Source organism: Metarhizium robertsii, assembly GCF_000187425.2.
Source record: "Metarhizium robertsii ARSEF 23 chromosome Unknown MAA_Scf_1, whole genome shotgun sequence".
NCBI classification, from domain to species: domain Eukaryota; kingdom Fungi; phylum Ascomycota; class Sordariomycetes; order Hypocreales; family Clavicipitaceae; genus Metarhizium; species Metarhizium robertsii.
The window spans coordinates 824,727-846,313 of record NW_011942149.1 but is presented as its reverse complement, the minus strand read 5'-3'; the positions used below and the strand labels follow the sequence as shown (position 1 = coordinate 846,313).

At 51.9% G+C, this 21,587-nt stretch overlaps 5 protein-coding genes across 5 annotated transcripts in view; 2 read left to right on the top strand and 3 right to left on the bottom strand.

The window, feature by feature from the left end:
* The window catches only part of MAA_07623 (uncharacterized protein), a gene marked incomplete at both ends in the record, with an annotated part of 711 nt that extends 465 nt beyond the window's left edge, over positions 1 to 246 (top strand). Inside the window, one exon of the mRNA XM_007825621.1 lies at positions 12 to 246. Within this exon, the coding sequence (XP_007823812.1) occupies positions 12 to 246 (235 nt within the window). The remainder of the gene's footprint in view (positions 1 to 11) is intronic.
* Positions 247 to 7,831: 7,585 nt separating this feature from the next.
* MAA_07624 (Glycoside hydrolase, superfamily) lies at positions 7,832 to 8,953 on the top strand (the record flags this gene model as incomplete). The annotated part of the gene is made up of 1 exon (XM_007825622.1): positions 7,832 to 8,953. One exon carries the CDS (start codon positions 7,832 to 7,834, stop codon positions 8,951 to 8,953), a length of 1,122 nt encoding a protein of 373 aa, XP_007823813.1.
* Positions 8,954 to 9,856: 903 nt separating this feature from the next.
* MAA_10620 (uncharacterized protein) lies at positions 9,857 to 11,577 on the bottom strand (the record flags this gene model as incomplete). Its single annotated transcript, XM_011412338.1, has 7 exons — positions 9,857 to 10,299; positions 10,359 to 10,429; positions 10,498 to 10,606; positions 10,662 to 10,789; positions 10,852 to 11,090; positions 11,139 to 11,299; positions 11,469 to 11,577. 7 exons carry the CDS (start codon positions 11,575 to 11,577, stop codon positions 9,857 to 9,859), a joined length of 1,260 nt encoding a protein of 419 aa, XP_011410640.1.
* A 956-nt stretch (positions 11,578 to 12,533) lies between these two features.
* MAA_07625 (zinc finger domain-containing protein) lies at positions 12,534 to 14,587 on the bottom strand (the record flags this gene model as incomplete). Its single annotated transcript, XM_007825623.1, has 3 exons — positions 12,534 to 12,873; positions 12,934 to 13,907; positions 13,991 to 14,587. 3 exons carry the CDS (start codon positions 14,585 to 14,587, stop codon positions 12,534 to 12,536), a joined length of 1,911 nt encoding a protein of 636 aa, XP_007823814.1.
* A 2,404-nt stretch (positions 14,588 to 16,991) lies between these two features.
* Positions 16,992 to 18,295, bottom strand: MAA_07626 (Cytoskeleton-associated protein, Gly-rich domain protein; the record flags this gene model as incomplete). The annotated part of the gene is made up of 2 exons (XM_007825624.1): positions 16,992 to 17,480; positions 18,056 to 18,295. 2 exons carry the CDS (start codon positions 18,293 to 18,295, stop codon positions 16,992 to 16,994), a joined length of 729 nt encoding a protein of 242 aa, XP_007823815.1.
* Positions 18,296 to 21,587: the final 3,292 nt, after the last annotated feature.

Below are 21,587 nucleotides of genomic sequence, written 5' to 3'. Positions count from 1 at the left end.
CGGCGGACGAGGGTCGCGCAGCTCGTGAGGAGCGAGGCGCTGCGCACGCCGGGGACCTCGGGGGCCACGGCTGGCAACGGCGGCCGCCTGCTCATGGACCTGGGCGAGTGGGTGGGCGGCAAGACCGAGGCGAGGGCTGCGGAGGTCCTCGTCCTGAGCAGCTGCCTCGTCATGCTGAAGAAGGAGGTTGATCGGAGGAGGGCGGCGCAGTTTATGGTCCTGGCCGGTGCGTCGGGCGGGCCGTGAGTGCTTTTTTTTTGGAGGTTTTCTTATGGGAGGGAATACCCCGGGGTCCCTTTTAACATGTAGATTTGGTTTGCGGCGTCTTTGTTCTTGGTCTGGGGAGATTTAGTTAGTAGAGTGCTTCAATATATTACGCATTTTTGCATTGTAATTCTGCCGGCTGGATCATGTACTAGGCAGTTTTGGATGCAAATACCAATTACACGTGCCAAGCTTGTAGACGTGGAGTCCTAGTGAGCCAGCAGGCGCAAGTCAAGTCAAATCTTTTGATACGGAAACCCAGGCTCATGGACAGACAGCTTTCCACTCATCTATGATCTGGCCTTGTTTGGGTGACAAAAGTCTTACTGGGCCGCCTTCTATACGTCTAGTACTGTCCTTTAAATGATATTTCCCCAAGTCTCCAAAACGTCCTTGTCTGGAAATCGAAGCCCGTAGGATACATGCCGTAAACCATGTATTGAACCCGCCCAACAGTCTAGTCTACGTCTGCGCGGCTGTCCATGGATGATATTACAAAACGACTAGCGATTTACATGGCCAATGGTTTTAAGTCACCCTTCCCACTTGCGATAGGGGCTTCTTTGTAAACGCTTAATACAGAGGTGTCGGGCGAGTTATTAAGCCAAGATGAGCTGAATGTCCTGCTGCATTTCTGAGCCAACAAGACCTTGTGGTTGGATGAAAAATTCTGTTTCTATTTCATAAGCAAGTCGTTCATCTAGTCGCGTCCTATTTTTTCAGCGCCGCCATTTCAGCGCAAGTGCCATAGTCGTGGGAAGTTGATTTGTATCATGCACGTAGTATCTCGTTGGTAGAAAGGTGGCGTTTCTTCTCCAATCACTCTCGAGAACTTCGTCGGTGCGTATTAATAAGAGTTGCTCTGGGAGCCATATTTGAACGCGAGTAGCTTCTCCACGAAAGCCATGAGCTTGACCATGTCTGTTTTGCGATTGTTCATACGACACGCTGATTCGCCATGGCATCCACACAGGAGCTGATAACCGTTGTGGGCATCTAGGACAAGTAGTCTGGAAGATGAGATAGCCTCGTCAGCGATAGAAGTCGACAACGACTATGGAAGAGGGAGACCAGCCATGGCATTATATGTGGTCCTCTTGGCAACATCTTTAACGATTTCCGTAGCTGATAGCTTGATCTTCCGTGAACCTGCTGTCATCTTTATGAAATTTCTTACGGCATTCTCGCGGTGAGGTGACTGGTAGATGGGCTCCTCTACAGCTGGATTTGTAGCGAATTCAGGCCGGTTGTCGATTCATTAGCAACTTGGTGTCGAGATAGCACGGCGGCCCCATACAGCCGGGTCAGACTCATTGTCACTCAAACTCAGTGATGCAGAGCTTATGGCAGGGCTATTTGGAGCTATATTCTGTCCTGTCGAGTCATAATTCCAAGCTTGCTACGGGGCCGTAACGCCAGCTTCCTCTTTCAAGGTGACGGCGTATTCAGGGGGAGTTGCTCACGACTTCTGCTCCGCTGTCTCTGCTATGACAAGCGCGACTACGTGCCACTAGTTTTACTTTCGGTAGTTGTCTTAGACCCTTGTGACACAACGTTTGCGCATGACCTGACAGCATGATTAAACACAAGAATGCTGTTTCTTAATCTGACGTCGGCAACTAATTCTGTCTTAGTCACCTGTGATAGAGTAGCGGGACTAGCAAACTTTGTCATCGTAGTAAACGGTCATGGGATGACTCAGGAGAAGAATGTCAAGAGATGTACGGGGTGCTTGGAGAGCATGGAGCATCCGAAACAAGAAACAAGGTTCCAGAATCAGTCTTGAAGTCCCAACGGGCTGGATTACCCTATAGAGTATGCGTCTATGCGTAGATATTTGCAGAGACATCAGTTTGCTAGACCTTAAAATATGTATAATACAGAGGGCCAAAAATAGGTATGGAATTATTCATAACCAGGCATACAAGGATATACCCCGTTTGAGATCCCAGGACCTCAGAGGTGAGACCCAACTCGAGACAGATTCAGCATTTGGCGGAACAACATGCTGCTATGAAGGATACCCTGGTGTAAGAAACGACCTCGATGAGGACCTATCTTGAATTCAGACGAATACATCTCAACAGACAGCATAGACAAACTGCAACTTGATGTCAATCAAGCGTGGCAAGGACACAGGAGCTGCGCGTCATGTACCATTGACCACTCCAGCTGGTGCTCATCCGCCCACACATCGCAGCATACATGCAATATCCAACCAGCCACCATGGTCTTGCGAGAAGCAGCGTGATTTGCCGCCAGCCAAATTAAAGGCATACGTAGTCTGCTCGGCTTCCAGTCACCCGTATGAGCAGCAGGAACATGCAACAAGCTCAGTTACGCGCGTAGCACATGACACACGATACCAATACCGTGACGGAAGCCATGGATACCACACCACCATGTTAAAACCTACCCGGCTGCATCTCATCAAATGACGGCACAGTCCTTGGCCATCGTTCATCCCTCCATCTCATCATGTATCATTCGTCCATAGGTAGCCAGCCCTCGCGACCATCCACAGAACGACGTTTCAACCAGGGTCTCGCCAACATGCCCCTTGCAGTGCTTGCACCCTCCTCGACATCGTCAGCACCTCCCTACCTCAGCCCAACCACACGATTCGAATCCAACCAGCTTCTACGACGAGTTTATATTCACTCGTCATGCCCATTTCCCCGTCTCATTTCCACAAAGCCCGGAAAAGGACAACCTCCCAAAAACCCACCCCGCGCCGTCCCGATCATGACCCTGGACCCCTACCACATTTAATTTCCCATGCGCCTCCTCATCATGAGCTGCCGTCCATCCGATCGAGTCTCACTAGCGGACAATTCCTCAAACCAAGACGCTGGAAGCGAAATTAAAACCCGCTACTAAGGGTGCATGAGTTGCAAGGTGGTTCGGAAATCGGCAGCGCTTCTGTGCCGGGCATGATAATTAATGACAACTAGTACTCCGTACTCCGTACCTGGCTCACCCAACCGGCACAAAAAAAGCCACGGCAAAAGAATGCCGCAAAAGGTGCAAGTGCCACCGCCGGGCAATACGAATGATGGCGGGTAAATGGGTCGACGGTACTACTGTGCAATGGCACGCGACTCTGGTCCCTTGGCACAATGCTATCAAGTCTCAGGTTTTTTGCCGACCAGCAGTTCCGTGGATTTGCTGGCCAAGGGAGCAAACGTAAGCGCCAAGACTATGTCCGCATGTGCTTGCCGCCGGGAGACGCCATATTCATTATCGTGACGGCCACGCCATGAAACAGAGACACGTATGTACATACGGATTGAGCCTCTTCAGGCCCCGTAAGCCCAGCCATAACAGAGAGGTGATGAGATGACTGGTATCAAACAAATGGGCTCGCTGACGCGCGCGTCGGGTATGCATGGTTTGGCACCTTGACCAGGAGCCACTGACCTGATGCACTGGTACTCCTCCATAGCGGCGTTCGATACATGTGTACTCTGTACCGAGTAGTTCCGGGTTGCTTCTGCTGCTAAAGCAATATTGAAGGAACAGACCTTGCTGGGATGGGGGGTCAGTTTCAATCTCAGGCTCAAGGCTGCAGTGGTTGCCACCTCATCTCAATCACCTCGCTCCTCATGGCGCATCAGCGACACATCAGACACCTTTGCGTCTGAAACATTCAGCATCCTCGGCCGAACACGTCGGCCACGTTTCATTGTCACCTCTGGGTTTGACCCGTGACCAGATTCATTATGCCTCCAGACTTCAGACGAACAAGCGGCTGACGAATCATGCCACAAAGGGGTGCCTTCCAAGGACTACTGTACAGTGCGTCACAAACGGTATTGTAATATCGCCTGGTGTTCAATAGCACCTGAACAATGCTCTCCACCATGCCTACGTACTAGGTAGGTAGTTGCTGTACGTAGTACTCCGTACTGCTGCACATGGTACTACTAGCACCAACACATTTTCCGCAGTGCTTTGTTTAGGCCAGTCAACACGGTTTCAAGCGTCCGGTTTCGTGGCCAGTTTGGTGGTTTTTTGGGGGAGATAACCAGGCCAGTTGTGCGACTCGACAGTTGCGGTATTTTTTAAGTTTTGCACAAGCAATCAGTTGTTCCCACATAGTCATGTGGAGGAGGACTGAAGGAAACCTTGCATATCGGTATGGCACATGGCCAGACATGACCATGTGATGGGCAAGAGTACTTGAGTACGTAAACAATGTACTGTAAAAAATGTTGCGAATGCCTGCTGACGATGAACATTGAAGGTTCTCTTCGGGCTAATGCGTAGAGAGCTCTTGAGCCTTGCCCAACGCTGCATTCTCGGATGTGGTAGGGGAATGATGACTATTCCTGCCCAGCCATCGGGCCACGCAGGCCACGCAATTCTGTCCTCTTCGTTCCTGCAGCCGCCAACGCGAGAAGCTGGCATGATTGCAGGGTTGCATGGCGCTACTGTAGGTACGAGGGCGTTTTATCGGACAGGGGCGGGGCGCGATGCGTTGGAGCAACCGGGAGATGGCTGGAGATGGGCCGAGAAGAGGCTGCCCTGAAATATGGAGTACTCTGTACCTACTACTAGTAGTACCCCGTACTCCGTGCGGTCATCGTGGACGGTGAATTGGGAGTTGGGGGAAAGCTCTGCAAGTCCTGTGGATGGCGGTCGATCGAAACGTTCGAGTGAGGAAACGAGAACCATGTGCTTCGTCAGTCAGCGTCGTTTCAGATCGTTCGGCGGATGGGCTGTTTCCTGCCGCGATTGGCCGCCACGGGCGGAATCTTTGGGAAGGTGCGGTGGTAGGTGCAAGCCCACTGGAGCTCTGTCTCCTGGACAGGGGGTCCTGGCGCTGGCAACGTGCAGAATCCGTACCTTGCCTGCCTAGCCCGTGTGTCTGCAGAAGAGGTGATGGGGCGATGGGGCGACGGATTCCAATGGGCCAACGAGATCTCTGTTCCTGACGCCGTTGGCCAATGCGAGCAAAAGAAACAACCCGCTCAGGCACGTACATACTAGTGCGTACAACAACAACAACAACAACATGCCCTTGACAGGCATTTGGAAGGAACTAGCGGTTGACTCTTTCGCGGATATGCTCCCTGCCCTTCCGCGCCCGAGTAAAGGACAATGCTGCCATGCTGCCTTTGATGGGGCATCCATGCAATGTCAAGTGTTCTTTCCTTTCCTCATTGTCGGGGGGATTTTACTCCATTGTTTCCCTTTCCGTCCGTGGCGGGGCCGGCAAAGGTACAACAATGAATTGTACATACGTACTCGGTACAGATGCACTGGTTGTTGCAAAGCAAACTTGACGCTTCTGGGCACGACTCAGGAATCCAGGATGGGAACGCAACTTCGGAACTAAGAAGGAGCTGAAAGAAGCTAGAAGCTCGCGGCCTTCAGGTTGCTTGCAGATGGCTCAAGTTTCGACGGTTTCTGCCGTGTCCTGTCTTGCTACACAGCCGCGAAAACACGCGGTCCTGCGGGCCAAGATAATATACAGCTCGGACTTCATTCTGGTCCTTGGCCTTTTGAATACGGGACGACTGGAGACTTGTACTCCGTACAATCCAAGCAGTTCATGGCAGTGCACGCCGATTTCCCCATTCAGGACTGTCTATCGAGAGCTTTGTCTTTTCTTTTCACCGCCACCGCCAATGCTCAAATCGTGTCAAAGAGCCTGGACTCGACACTCGACCGTGAAGCACAGCTTCGTCAATGGCTCGATCCTTGGAGGCCGTCGTTCGCGACGTACCGAGTAATATGGAGAAGCAGAGCATGGCACCCCTGCTGCGTGATACTACTAGTTCTGGCTCGGGTCAGAGTCATCCCTCGTCCAAGCATCCCGGCCTGCCAAAGAAATAGTGCTCGACATGGATGGACAACACAATCCAACAAGGGGCCGCGTGTGCTCTGGCAAAGACAGGATACAGATGATTGTACTGTACAGTAAGTATGTATGCCATTGTATGCCACTTGCTGCATCATCTTGGCGTCTCCTTGGTCGACAGAAAGCACATGTGCACCACGTAGAGGTAGGGAGACTGGAGACAAATGCTCCGCCAAGGGGACCTTGGAACTGTGCGGATAAGCATCGGGTTCGGAGTGGTGTCTGGTGCCTTGCAGAAAGGGGCCAAGTGGCTTTGTTTGTTGCTGCTTCCTTGCGGAGTACCGAGTACTAAGTGCATACTTGTACTCCGTAGGGAGAATGCCTTTATGTGCCTGCGCCTGTTCGGCAGCTGTCCGTTTCGTTAAATTATCGTGTTTGCGTCGCCTAAACGATACACAACACAGCAAGACAACTGTCCTTATACTGGCGGCACGGTGCTGGCAATCTTGCATGTGCAGCGGCAGCAAAACAGCGAATTGGTTCAATGTTGCCAATCATGATGCTGTACAATGCGGCTTACGACGCCATGTGAAAAGGACGTTGACGTCTGAACACAAACGGGCCCGCCTCATGGATGCGGACACGACGCTACTCGCGGTGGTTGGATGATCCAACTCTTGGTCTCGTGCTCCATCCTGTATGCAGTGCTACGGAGACAACAAAGCCTGTAACCTCGCCCAGTTGGCGCCGTACCTGTCATATGCTCTCCTCGGCGCGTTGGCATTGTGGTTCGTTGGAATCTGAGCCTTTGCCAGGCACGGGATTTCATCAGTAGCACCAGACCAGACGTTAGTTCTGGGCGTTTGAGGGACCAGCACCACATGCAGGCTTCAAAGGACGCATCAGTGGGCTCCCAGGGCTCGTCCATGTCTCCACTAGGCTTCTGAACCTGGGTGCCTCCCCCACCAGACCAGACTCGTGCTACCGTCTGAACAGGCCCACAAGTCTGTGATGCCGCCTGAGGTGCCGCCTGTGCCGTTCTGCCAGCGGCTATTCGTTCCCTCCGTCTTCAATGTTCATTGGGCCACCAATCTTACTGGATGTTTGGCGGATCTAGGAACCAATCTACGGACAGGTCCCGCCGTTGATTAACACACACCCTGCCTTCTTACGCACCCTGAGTCCAGCCACTCATCATTCACGCTGGCCGACACCCCATTTCCGCATACACACCCTTCTCACCACGCCGCAACGTTGGCATTCACTGTGCACATTGTCTTCTCCCTCCCGAACTAGTTTCCGATATTTCTACCTCGTTCCACCTCACCACTTTGTTTCGATTTTCTTTTGCCCTTCTCTTCACCGTCACCTACCTAGGTACTTTACATTCCTTCAACACGCAACGCTTCTGTTGTCCTTCCTTTCTGCTTCGAGCACGAACAACAGCAACAAGGTCGCTAGCTTCGACCCGTTTGTTTTTTTTCCTCTTTGCAAATCAGCTCTTCCTTTTGCTGCTTTTGCACCTGCACTTGTCCATTCCTTTTCGCATCTTTGAAAGATTGCCTCACCAGATTTTCTCTCCTTCAACGGCCGTGCCGAAGAATATCAGGTTGCGTTTGCGCTGTAACAACCCGTCCTTCATCAACAACAACACGATAACTGTAAAGTCCAATTCGACTTCTAAGAAGCAGCATTTCATCCTTATCATCATCAACAACGCCTTACAAGCAGTACTTTGGGTATAGACAAATCGCCTTCACCATGTACACCAACAAGATTTCTGCCCTGCTTGGTGCCATCGCCGCCATCGAGCAGGCATCCGCCTTTAGCTTGCACCGACATGGGCACAAGCTGCAGAAGAAGCAGGATGTCGTCGACTGGGTCACCGTTTTCACGACTGTCTATGTAACTGAGGGAGCTCCTGCTCCTGAGCCTACCGCCCAGACCAACGACGGCAGTGTCACCTCCCAGAACGTCGTCGTTACTCCCACGCCCAAGATCGACGCTCCTGCCAACTTCCAGGCTCTTCTCTCCAGCTCTGCTCCGGCCCCGGCTCCCTCTCCCACCAGTTTAGTCACTCAGGTTAAGCCTGCCCCCAGCTCCGTCTCCCAGGTTCAACCTGCCCCCAGCTCGGGCAGCGGCGATAATTCTGGTTCCAGCAAAGGAGCCCCTTTCTCTGGCAAGCGTGGTCTTGCTTATAACGATCCTAACCTTGCCAACCTTTTCGGAAAGGAGTGCAAGTCTGGAGCTTGCGGTTGGGCTTACAACTGGGGCGACTCTCCTGGATCCCTGGACCACTCCTACAGCTACATTCCTATGCTCTGGGGTAACAAGATGGACTTTTTTGATCGCTGGGGCACTTCTTGCAGCAAGGCCAACGGTGCCAAGGCTGTCTTCTCTTTCAACGAACCCGACAACGCAGGCCAGTCCGACATGTCTGCTGCCGACGCTGCCACCAACCACGTAAAGTACATGAATCCTTGCGATGGCAAGGCTCTTGTTGGCGCTCCGGCCATCACCAATAGCAACGTACCGGGAGAGGGTAGAGATTGGCTCAAGCAATTTGTCTCTGAGTGCGAGACCAAGGGTTGCAAATACGACTTCTGCAACGTTCACTGGTACTCCCCGGCTGCGCAATTGGACAAGTTCTTCGAACACATCGAAGAAGCCCATGTAATTTGCGGTAAAAAGCCTATCTTCGTGACCGAGTTTGCTCCCACCGGCTCTGCCTCCGAGATCGATGACTTCATGACGAAGGCCATCCCCAAGCTCGATTCTCTCGACTACGTCTACGGCTACTCGTACTTCATGATCCAGCCCAATAGCTTGCTGTCATCAGCCACGTCTCTCAGCTCCGTCGGCAAGATCTTCGCCTCAGCTTAGATACAAAAAACAAAGAACTGAATGACGATTCTCTTATTCTCTTTCTTCTTCTTGTACACTCGCTAGGGGATACCCGCTTCGTTTTCTCCATGTTCACTTTTTGCTTCACTCATCGGATAAGGGATAGGCACAAACCCATGGGGATGGGGGGTTTACAGAAATCAGGGCAAGATACATCACCGGGGGGGACATGACCGGGCGCAAGGGATCAACAAAAGAAGTCTTCCATTCTCATGTATATATTGGGCCGACTTACTCTCGCATGTCACATGGCGTACCTGAGAGACTCAAGTCCGTGGCCACCAGGATCGAGCATTTTGTGTTCCCATGATTTTTTTTTGGCGGGTTAAATATGCGCTTATTCACTCGTTTACGACACCCCCCCGGGTATCTTGCACCACGGAATCACCAGTCCGGGATGGACATAGATTTACGAGCCACGACAATTGATGTCTTTGCATTTTTCTCCACTCGATTGTATGCCGTGATTTGTGGCTTGCTTGCTGGCGTTTGAATGTCAAATGTCTTGCCGCTCATATCGGACATTATAGTAAGCTCCGCGAGTGTGGGCTGGCATTTCAATGTCTCCCGCCGCGAAACTAGTACATTCTGGACGCGGGTAAAAATGCCGTGATGACATGGACAATGGAGTGTCTTGGTGGCTGAGACAGCACTACTCTTTGACAGGATTCTTGACAGACAGTGAATGAATGTCCTGTGGAGCACTCGGTCCGGAGTAGTCCATGGACAGTCTCATTGACGCGATAACATGCTTAGTTACAAAACGCCCCCTTTACAGCTATGTATTCAAACAATCTCCAGTGGCTTGTACAAGTAGTGTGTTTAGGAAGGAATTCAAAAAAGTCAAAGACATCCCACCACTGTAGCCAAAGGGGGTTCGGGCTAAGGCTGGCCCGCGGTGATGTTCACTCTAGAGCCGTATGCTCCTTGGGGGTCGTCTTGGAAAGTTGCACAGCCCTCCTCACCGGCATAGCATTCCTGGTATCCGCGGCCCATCGGGATACCCACTGGGCTCCCTTGGGACTTGCTGCCGCCGCCGAGCTTGGTCTCCCGTTCGATGGTGGTTGTGATGATTACGCCGCCGGCGCTTGTGGCATTGTCCGCGTGCATGTCGGCCTGCGTTGAGCACCGGGCTGAAGCTACCAAGGAGAGGTCAACAGGACTTGACGCTGTCGAGAAATCCGCTGCGTATGGAGTGAGTACCCTGATTGATTCGTGACCTAGGGCTTCTCTCCCATTGATCACGCCGTTTGTTGACGAGGCCGTCGAGGTACCCATGTTGTCCTTGGATGTAACCCATTGGATGACAGCAGCGGAAAAAATAACTAGTTGCTCAGCTTTGGATAAATAGGCCTTGGATGGAAAGTGGGAGGCTGGAACTTACTGTCGCAATTGCAGCTCACCAGACACACCCATCCTGGCTCACCATCAAGTGACATTAACGCACACAGGTTTCTAAGAAGGTCAGTATCTTCTTGGCCAAACCACAAGTGAAATAGACATCTTTCAGAGCGTCATCATACACTATGCTGCTTAGCAGCGTGCAAACTGCTCCACAAAATGTTCTGAAAGCAATAGTTCGAAGTCGCATATTTGCGTGCGTGCGAGGCATGTTCTTGTATGAGTAGAGGTCTATTTGAACGTGAGTGTGCAAACCACCTCCCCCAACGACCGGGTAAGAACTCACTGCGGAGCGGAATGAGGAAAATGATTGTCAGGTATACATTGACAACAGCGTCGAAGGAAATGAGTGGAATCATGGCAAAGCTCTTCATGCCGATGATGCATTCCCCATCCTGCAGCTTGGCTATCCGACTAGATTTAACATGGTTGTAAGTCGCTGCACCAAAATGTCGAGGACACACAATACAACGTACAATACAAAGTTGAGAATTACGACTGCCAGATACACCGCAATCATACCTAGAGAGTTGAACATGTACAATCTCGAGCCAATTCTCTTCTTTGGCGTGCCGCGAATGATGTGCTGCGGCGCGTCAGTCATCCATGACCCCGAAATCACACTCAACTGTGCAGCATACCGCCTTTTCAACCAGAAAGAGGTATATAAACTTTGCAAACCGTCAGCGTCGGCGGACTTGGCTTCGAGTCCCAGCTCTACTCACAACCTAGCTCAGCTGTTAGGGGAAAACCGAATATCGACAGTGTCCAGGCGCTCTCTCACCTTGGTAGTAACATAACAAACGAGGCAGATCAAGATGGCGCTGTCGCAGGTTCTAAAGCTAGCATTCAAGCCGATGGAGTGCTGCAGCATGGCCGACGCAAAGACAAAGATGTACGAATCCGCGTAAATGGCAAACACCACTGTCCGGGTCAGCGCAGTCACCCGAATCGATTCGTTTTGGCGTCACGGAAACTCACGCCACACCACAATGGGCAAACGACTCCAAGACCGGATAGCCAAACATCGCTGCGCTGCGCCGTGTCAAAACCAACGCGCACCAGACAAGCATCCACGCAGTACGGCACCTACTTAGGAACAGAGTCAACACGCTTGTCGAGAGGAGGGAAACAACCAAGCCCAAGACCCTTCCTGCTGTGGGAACTGGCTCTCCGACGCTCGGGACTGTTCTCGTGGCCATGTTAAAATCGTAATATCTCAGCGTCCCGACATCCCCATTGATCGACGAGTTGAAAAGTTTGTGTCGGCAAATCGAAGTGTAGCGTTTAAAGGGAATAGAGGCAAGAGGATTGGCAACAAAGCAAACGAAGTGACCAGGCCACACTCGCGTGTCCTGGTAAATCGTGGCCGTTGTTGCACAGGTGATTGATGATTTTGTCGTGATGAAGGCATAAAGATCTGAAGCTGGAAGCGTAAGGGCGAGTGGTCAGTCTTGGATTGCGATTGCGGTATGGACCTTCCAAATATCCTCAAATATAAATTTAGCAGGAGCAGTGTGTATCATCCCTGTGGTGGATGGGTTGGGGTTGCCTGATATTTTCTGGTATAGCTGACACACGATTGATGGGATGCTGGACTCTTGATTCGGACGAGACAGGGCCTTTGAAGACTCATTGCACACCGACCACATCGCCCAATACACGCGTCCCTCGCCGCTGTACAACAGTCCGTCATCTCCGTGTCTAAGGCTAGGTATTGCCATCCTCCAAATCACACGGCCCTCTGGGCAATTTGCCCTGAAGACCTGTTCTCGCCACACGAAACATCACAAGCACAAGGCCAGGCCCAGGAGCAGCACAAGACTACATTTATCTTAAACTACAAGATACCAAATAAATCATTGGCACCTCTAGACCAGTCTCAAATATAACGCCTCGCAATGCTTCTTAACTATCTTGAGCAAGTAATTCCAGGAAAGTCAGTAGCCCAACGCCAATCATATTACCAGATCAAAGCCTTATCAAGGTCCTATATCGCCTTATCGTAGCCCGGCTACATGAGTTGCGAGATGTCATTCTTTTAGCAAACACCCATCAGTCATTATAACATTTGCGTGCGAAGCGATTCATGCCATGCGAATATTCCGAACGAAGAAAACATGCACATATATCATGAGAGTATACTGGGGCCATGCCATCATGGGTTCGCGGACTGAGATCTCGTTCGTATACGGAATTTGTCCTTGAGCTTGTCCGTCAACCGAGAAGCTTGTGGTCTGTCCTCCACAGTCTCCGGCTCTCGAGTTTCGTGGTTTGCAGAGTGGGCTCGCATCTGTCGAAGGGCAGCTATCCGCTCTTCCACACCGGCCTGCCGTAATCTATTAACATCCAACAGACGACTGAGTCGATTACTGTGAGTTGCATGAGAGCTGTCGCCATCGTCTCCTTCCAAAACCAAGGGAGGCGCCAGATTTTCTTCTGGATTAGACGAGGACTGGTCGTTGGGACTCTGCCGGCCAGGGCGAAGATCCAAACGGCTACGAAAATTGTCAGTATGACTCCTAATACGAAGGGATTTCCCGCGCTAGTCCACTTACCACAGGGGACACGTTCCAGAAACGTTGACAAGCCAGGGATCAACACAATGGGGGTGGAACTGATGGTTGCAAGGCAATACTCGCACATCCTCGCCAACCGTAAAGTCTTCTGTGCAGATAGAGCAGCCAATGTGCTCGTCCCCTTCTTCATTTTCAGCATGAGCAGAAGCTGCGTCAGGCGCTTTTGAAGCCTGCTCCGACGAGGATTGCCCACTTTTATCTTTCTTATCCGCGAGGGCGGCGGCAGCAGCAGCAGCAGTCTTGGCTTCCGGCGGCTCGCTCTCCCCGGTATTGGTCACGGCTCTGTGAGATGTCGTTTCGTGTCCATCTGCCATAGTACCGTCAAGCTCAAGTTCTGGATCAGGTTTTGCAGGTTCTTGGTTCCCGAATTTGACAATCGGAATTGTGTCCAGCACAGCACGAGCCAAGCCTTTTGCCCTGCTTTGACGAGGTCGTCCACCAAGTCCTCCGCGCGGCCCGTATCTTTCAGGATATCGATGCGCACGAATGGCACCCGTGGCGATGATGACCAAGAATAGCAAGGTGATGATACCAGTGATGCTATACAAAATGCTCATAGCAACTGCCGAATTGCTTCCCCCGCCATCGCCTGATCCAGAGTTGGGGTTTGGCTGCCCGGCCTTGCCAGATATCTGGGCATCAGCACTCGTTACCGGCTGCGTACCGTTCAAATACGACAGGACTCCTCCCGCCTCGCCAGAGTCGGCCATGGACAAGATGCTTGTATAGGGCAGAGTGTCCTCGTTTGAGATGAGACAGATGTTTTGATCAATGGTATAGAGGATGATTGCCTTTAAAGACGCCTTCATCAGTCTGCTGAGCATCTTATCGGGATCAATGAATCCGTCTGAAGCAGGCTTGTCGCAGGATAAGAAGGCGATGGTGTCACCGCCGGACAAGTCGTTGTAGGAAGAAACATTGGCTGCCTTGAGGTGGCCCATGATATTGATAGTCTGTGGAGCGAAAAGAATTAGAAAATCAGGCAGTTAGCAGTGAATTGTCTCCCATGAGGGCTTCTCAAAAAGCGAGCGCTCACCCCACGGATCACACCAGTTCCATTGAGCCCCACGCTCGCCGTCAAGGGAATCACAGTGTACATCGACGATGAAGGCTTCCCCCCAGGCTGAAGCGTGATGGCCATATTGAGGGCGCTCGGGTTCGCCCAATCTGGGACATCCTTCTGAGCGGACGTAACAACGGTGATGTCACCCTGCGCAGAAACCGCCGACATGGCAAAAAACATGACGAGCAGCGTCAACCAAGAACCGCCATAAAGGCTGGCAGCCAAGCAGTCGGCCATGGCCATTCGTACGTTTAGTGGGTGATTTCCACCTTGTCGCCGCCAGAAAATGTCACGGGCAAATGCAGGTTCAAGAGGCTGGCGTTGAAGGTCGGAACAGCCGGACTGTCGGGCGATGGGCAACGGGCAGATGGACGGATGGGTGCTCGCATCGACAATCGGCGAGGGCGACCGGTCGTAGTCATCGGGGCTCAAGTCGAGCGAAGCGACATTGGTTGTGCAACGTGGTTTACGGCCGGTGTCGACGTCGGCAGCGAAATGAGGGTGAAAAACCAATAGGTTCGCACTAGTACTGTTGGTTTTGATGACGGAGACGGGGTCACGCTGAGACATGGCCCAGTGCCCACGTTGGATGCACTTGGGGCGGCGTCGGCCGCCGAGCAAATGGTGGTGGGGATGGCCGCCGGTTGCGGGTCCATGTCAACGGTAGTCAAGTACGTACGGAGTAGTAGTGTCTCTGGTGCCAAAGGGTTCACAGCGTGTCACTTGTCCCCCAGTGTCGACAGTTGCCCACGGCCGCCGTTGCTGTTGGACCATGGCCACCATCATACATATACCGACCAACATGAGCTCATCGTGCCAAGCGCCGCCAAGCGCCCGCCAAGCGCCAGTCAAGCGCCCACGAACCCGCGAACAGACGGCGACGACGGCACTCGTTGGCCATCCATCACAAACAACTCCAGACTGGAAGCAAACAGCGCACAACAATGGGCTCAGCATGTTACAGCGGCGCTGTTCTCCTCAACAGACGGAATCTCGCATAAACTCTGCCGTCCCGTCCAACCAAGGCCTGATACAATGTTCCCGCCCAGGACACTATTCCGGTCATCGGCCATCATCTCATGCAAATCAAACGTCTCTTTCACAGCGAGTGGATCACCCTCGGCGCCGTCCATCACGGCACATGTGACGATGGACGAACAAGTTACGTACGCCAAAGGCAGTCAGTGTAAGTCGCCAACGCGGTTGACGCAGCAGGGAGGCATCATCTCATCTCGGCCGAACCCAGCCGTAAGAAATATCACGGACAAGATGCTGCAGATACAAAGGCAATTCACCACCGCCCGATCTAACCTTCCTCCTAAAATAGAAACACCGCATTCGTCTTGCACCCCGCCGCGTCCCTGGCCACAAGGTGCATAACCGTACCAGATCTTTTAGTTTTGGAAGGGGGTCGGTTCTGCATTGCCCAAAGGGCCGCTCTACATACGTTTGCATATCCCATCTCAAACCCACGTATCACCATCAACGGCCCGTCACATTGCCCATTGCCCAATCCTCCTGCCTTGGCAAGCGGAGGCCTCAAGCGCCCTTCTCTTCTCTTCCTGACTTTGCCATATCGAGCCAACGCACTCGAGACGGGACGATGCTGTCACACGCTTGATACACGCGCCTCCTTTCCCGGCCCGCGGACCACGCACAAATAGTTCCACATCCCTGGAGCGTCCGGGTTTGGGCCATTTCAGCCACCCACCCATGTGTTCTGCTTCCCGGCAACTGATCCTTCTCGACATCATTGACTTGCTGGCGTGTTTTAGGCTGCCGCTTTTGCTGGGAAGAAAAACCCCACCAATCAATCCCGCCGGCAATCAGCCTACACGCTACCCAGCATACCCTAGACACCCTGTGGCCGAGTTCGGCTTGTTTCTTTAGCAGAAATACCCATCTTGGGGTCGGCATGTTGCTGGATCCTGTGTCATGTCACTGATCAGGCAGTTCTGACACCGTTCTCCATTGTTCCATAGACCCAACACCCTTGTTTGATACGCCAGTTCAAACTCTAAAGCATCCATACATACGTACTGCTCGATCGCCAAAAACTCAAAGTAGAATAAGAACCAAAACCCGGGGAACCAGAACGGAAAAGTGCAAACCCGTCTTTTTTATTTTACCTTTTTTGGTCTTCAAAAGGGGAAAGAAAAAAAAGTAACCCCCGGTCCTTGACAACCAGTTGCCGGCTTGGCGATTCATTCTTGTTGTACATGCCCATGTCGTACCAAACTCCTTTCTTTCAAGTGGGCTACCCTGTGACTACAACAACATGCATGCGTGTGACCAAATGCCAATGTTTTGCCAATGCTTCCAAAGCTGTCCTTGGCGTTGAGGCGCGTTCCGTAGCCCTGTCTAATAGTAATCGGAAGAAATCCAGCCGAACAATAGTTCTTGCACGCGGGCCCCAGTACTTTGGACTGGTACTGGCGCCTCCATAATAATCTAAGTAGCTGGCCTCTCAAACGCGCTGGGAGATCGGAATCGTCAGACCCGTGACATCCGTGGCACAGATTAGCACCTCGCGACACTTCACTCATCACTCACTAAACAGCTAATATCCCAGGCCGCTTTGATCGACCAGCTTAGCTATACCTGTCAGGGATATTGTGGCGAACCGTGTTTTGTTTCCAGCTCTTATCTTCTGCTCACAACCCTGACCAAGTCATAGATTTCGCCCCCGTGGTGCTTGGGACGGCAGATCCAGGTTGCCAAGTCTGGATGACAACTTCCTGTGCCGTCTATCCAATGGAAACATGTTCCCCCGAGGCCCTAGGCAGGGCGACAACTTTGCCACCATGAAGCTGCCCGATGTACTTTTGGGATAGAAAAGGCTAGATCCATAGCTGTCACAAACTCATTGCGCAATGTTTAGTTTTTTCAGATCCAAGACTGTCGGATGATTTGGTGGCTCAGTCGAGGATGCTCATGCAAGTGTCTGGTTTTGGCGACTTGTTTCTGTTGTTGTCTAAATCTCCTCCATGTCCTCGAGATCATCCATAGGCGGAAACTCCCCAACCTCTACTCGCTCTGGACGCACAAACACACCATGCTTCATTGTTGACGGTTCTCCCCAATACCGACAGCCGCCAATGCTGCCGTCATTCTTGCCCACCGGTTCATCTAACTGGACACCCACCCATTGCCCGATGCCGTTCGGGATCTCCTTCACCTCTCCCACATACTTGACTACTCCGCGCCTAGTGTCCTCACCGCCGATACGGCACCTCTTACCGACTTTAATGCCACGCTGGCGTACCTCTTGTTCCAAAGCCTCCAGTCTGGCTTGCTCGTGGCTTGGGGCGTTTGGGTCGAAACGACCAAGTTTCTGGGCTTTTTTCCATGCCAATACCGAGTCCGTCTTCTTTTCGTACTCTTCCTCGGGCATTTCGTACTTATCGACCCCAGATGTGTCGGTGTAATTGGGCCTTGCGCCGGGTGGTCGGGTATCCCCCACCTGTCAAATGAGGACAAAACCCGTTAGCGAACTGATTCCCGTGCTTTTCCATGCTACCTTTGTTCTGCTTTTATTGCCAAGAAACTCCACGCTCCCGTGGTGCTGAGCTAGTAGCCCCCAAAAGTTCGCAGTGAGCCGTCGAACCTATGGCCCAACTCTGCAAATAAACACGTGCTCGCTCAATGCAAATCAGGGTAAGAGGAGAAGACGAATGGAGCAAGGATGGAGACGACCAGCCGAGGCAGCAACAGCCCCCAATCATTGCCAAACCAAGTACTCCGTAGACTCAGTTATATTTGTCCCCTGTCATGATGGTCATGCGAAAGGATGCCCATGAGACATTTTTGTCACACATTTGAGGGCAGATCCTAAAAAGGACCTGGCAAGTAGGAAAGAGGAGGGGGGAAGGAGGAGGAGGAGGAGGAGGAAGAACCGAAAGTGGCACGCGGCGTCTGTTCAATCATGCCTTACTATCATCACATTGAGGGTTCTGCTTCTTTGGTGTTCTTGCTGATGCCCTGGTCCATGAACGGATTGCCTGACGAGCAAATGAAATGCTATAACCAAAAACTTACGTGCAGCTCGGCGTAAGGCGCCAGGGGAAAGCTGGACAACCGGGTGTTGTCCTCATCTGCCGCTTCAACGTGGATGGCATCCGACCCTCCTAAAGCATTGAGACTGAGCTTCTGCGCGGAGGGGGGTACGCCTGTGATGGGCTCGAGTTTTGCTTTGAGCGTGGTGATGGACCACGATGGCGTGATGCGCCGTTCGGAAGCTGAGTTCTCTGAAATTACCCGCAGCGGTACATCGGCCATGTTTGTTTTTTGTTTTGAAATTTGAATCTTGTGAGGTAAATCAGCTCAAGTTCGATTTTGGTATGGTATGATATGGTGTGCATTCAATGTTTTTGCTTTCTTTTGGAACTGGGAACGGTCTCTCCTTGGTCTGTTGATCAATCACCCGTCGCCTGTGTCCGAGCTGCTTTCTTTGCTTAGTATGCGGTAGGCGAGAGTTTGTTTGAGATCAAGCCTCTTGCACACAATTAGTTCCATGTACGTACCTGTAGAGGCGCAGAGACACGCAGCGAACCTGACTGACGGTCGTAATCTGGAGTGAGTGAATGTGTGTCTTAGGACAATGGGGTGGGGTTGCCTGTGACTGTACGTACATTAGGCAGTTACACAGAACCTAACTGAGCGTTGTGTTCTGAATGTGGAGAACCTAAAGACAGGCTGGCGTTACACCCGCCGACGGGTAACACAAGGTGGAAGAAAAAGGTACTATTAGAAACAACTTGCCTAATGAGCAAGCATTGGGCTCATGCGGAGATATACCTCTCAACGAGAATTGGTTCTGAGGAGAAGTTTGGAACGCATCAAGTTTTCCTCTTCTGGTAGGCTTACTCAAACACGGAACTTGAAATTTGGAAAAGCAGAGAGCCATGCAAAGTACCTACCTATGTACCTGGGCAGGTGCCTACGGACTCCAAGGGCTATTTTGGTGATTATCGCCTACTTGGGTCTGACAAGGCAGCATATCAGAATTCTGATTTAACATTAGACTTTTCAACGGCCTGTGAGAGACAAGTCGAGACCTACCTCGTGAGAGCCATGCTGTTCTTCAAAACGGAGGTCGCGAGCAAAAGTACTGGGTACCTAGATACCTCAAACGTGTTGGCCCAGTACCGCATCTTAGGCCTTAGTGCTACCCAAAAGGCGACCAGTCCCGGGTACGTAAATGCCTCGAGGGGGCACCTGCTAATACTTTCCAACGCTATGCACAATTAATAAGTTCATTATGCATCACGAGGAGCGATGCAATTAACCTTTGTCAATTCAGAACCCGAGACTTTCTCAAATACCCTACATGCCGCCACATGCGCGACTTCTGCTTTGTTCACAGACGACTGGGCAGCTCGAGATATCCTGGTGAGCAACAGGCTTCTCTTTATTAATTGTGATGCTTACAATTTCCCATCCAGGGCTGCCGGCGTCGGGAACCCCATATCGGCAACATGGGGGAGTCATTGCAACTGCATGTTTGCCAAACATATCACAGCGCTGACATCAACATCCTCGTCCGAATTTTGCCTCCTGCTTGTTTACCATCAAAGCAATGACCACATCTTTTCTTCCAGACCCTTGCCTACTGATCAAGCCCTGAGAAGAACTGTGGGCCGAAATCTGACCAACATGGCAAACCCTCCCGGTTAACAGGCACACACACCTCCAAGGCCCTCCGTAATGAAGCCGTCAGCCACGAGTTTGATGTTCACATCGAGCACCACTCGCCCTGGTCGTTGCCCTGGCTGACTGCATGGCTACCTGGGTTCTCTGCTGGGCTCGGTACCTGTTCCGCTTTGCCCAGACTCTCCACGTCAGATCAGCCCATGGCCTTTGCTATCAAATACTGCAATACAAATCTCACCCCTCTCCACCACCTGCGAGAGCACAGGAAAAGAGATTGAGTCTATATCCCGAAGCGAGATATAACCCTTGCCCATGGTTCGTTTGGAGGTCTTGTGTCGGCTCACAGCTGACAGAGCCATACGCCATACTTGTCCTTGTCCGGGTCCCTGTCGAACAAGAACCCACAAACCCGGGTCGCAGGCAGCCTGGATGGACAAGGATGTTGACGCAGAGCAAAGCGAATGCAGTTACCAGAGCAGTTTAGCTTCCGGCTTCACATAAGGCCCCGATTCAATGTTGCCTCATCTGAACCTTGTCGGCATTTGCCGTACCAATGCCGGTCAATGTTGCGATAGAACCTGGATATTTCAATCCACTGGCCAACGATTCCGCGTGGCATGGGAGACGAGTTCTCGATTCCGAACCCTAAGAACGGAGGTAAATGCCACCAAAAAAGCGCGCCGCATCGTGGATTCCATGCATCGTCTTTATCCTACACGATGGCTTTCATGGTCAATCGGCTAGGTGCTCGACATTTCTGACCATACAAATACTGAAACACGCATGCGGCTGGACAAACCATCATTATCGAGGAACAGGCAGGGCTCAGCCGCTTGACAATCATTGCTGCACAATTAATCTGGAGCAACCACTAGGCCGGCAGATTTTGCGCATCACATCCAGGGTGGTGGCCCACCAGCTAGGTTCTGGCGCCGCTGCACCTGTCCGAGCAAGGGAATCGGTCAATATTAGGTCTTTGAATGGGGCTCGCTTCCTCATCCCCGGAGCCGCCTGCCATCGTCCTTGATGGTGGAAAATTGCGCCATAATGCAGTAGACGGATAAGCAACACTCAACCAGGAATCATGAGTTTGTTTGGTCAAGAGTTTGTGTGCCCACCGGCACGATGCCGCGACACCAGTTCCCTGGTGACGGGTCTCATTCTAATACTAACAGTTCCTCGGTTGTAAAGAGGAGCTAATAAGGCTTATATAATTCGGCCTTTGCCCGAAGGACCAGCGGCCCAGAGGACGGAGATGGATCCTTCGCTATACGTACCGGGTACAACAGTCATTTGCGAACCGTTGAGCCGTGCTTTTTCTTGGGGGCTGGATTACCACTGTTTGCCCCTTTCCTTGGTAACGAATTGCTCCCAGTAGGTAAAGTTGGCTGGTTATTAATAATTTACGGAGTACTTCTGGGCTGCAGCATGGACAGCCGGGGGGAGGGGGCTAGAATTTTTCTCTTTTTCTTTTTCCTTCCAGCACGCCTACTCGGCCCTTTATTATAGGGCAATATCCTGCGGTTGCGAGGGTTTCCTGGTTCCTTGCTGAGCCATCCTGGCACCGCAAGAAGCAATGACGAAGCAAGTGGCTCAAAAGAGACTTGTTTGCTCCGAAAGTTTGATGTAATATGCTTGGATCGCTCTCGTGCAGTCCGGGAAGGTCCAAGACACTCACCGCCGGACATCAGTGTGGCCCAAGTTGGTGCAGAGCATGCCCAATCGATGATTGCCATGATATGGGCTGTCTTGGGGCACAATCAAATCAAGCAGTTTGTGCAGCGGCCTCCACGTCAAGCAACATGAACGACCACCGTTTTGTTGGCCACCACCTCAGCCACGGATGGTCGGGCTGTTTGGCGGTGAGGTGAAGAATCATCGCCAGAAGTTATACCGACTATTGCCTATTGCCGGCCAC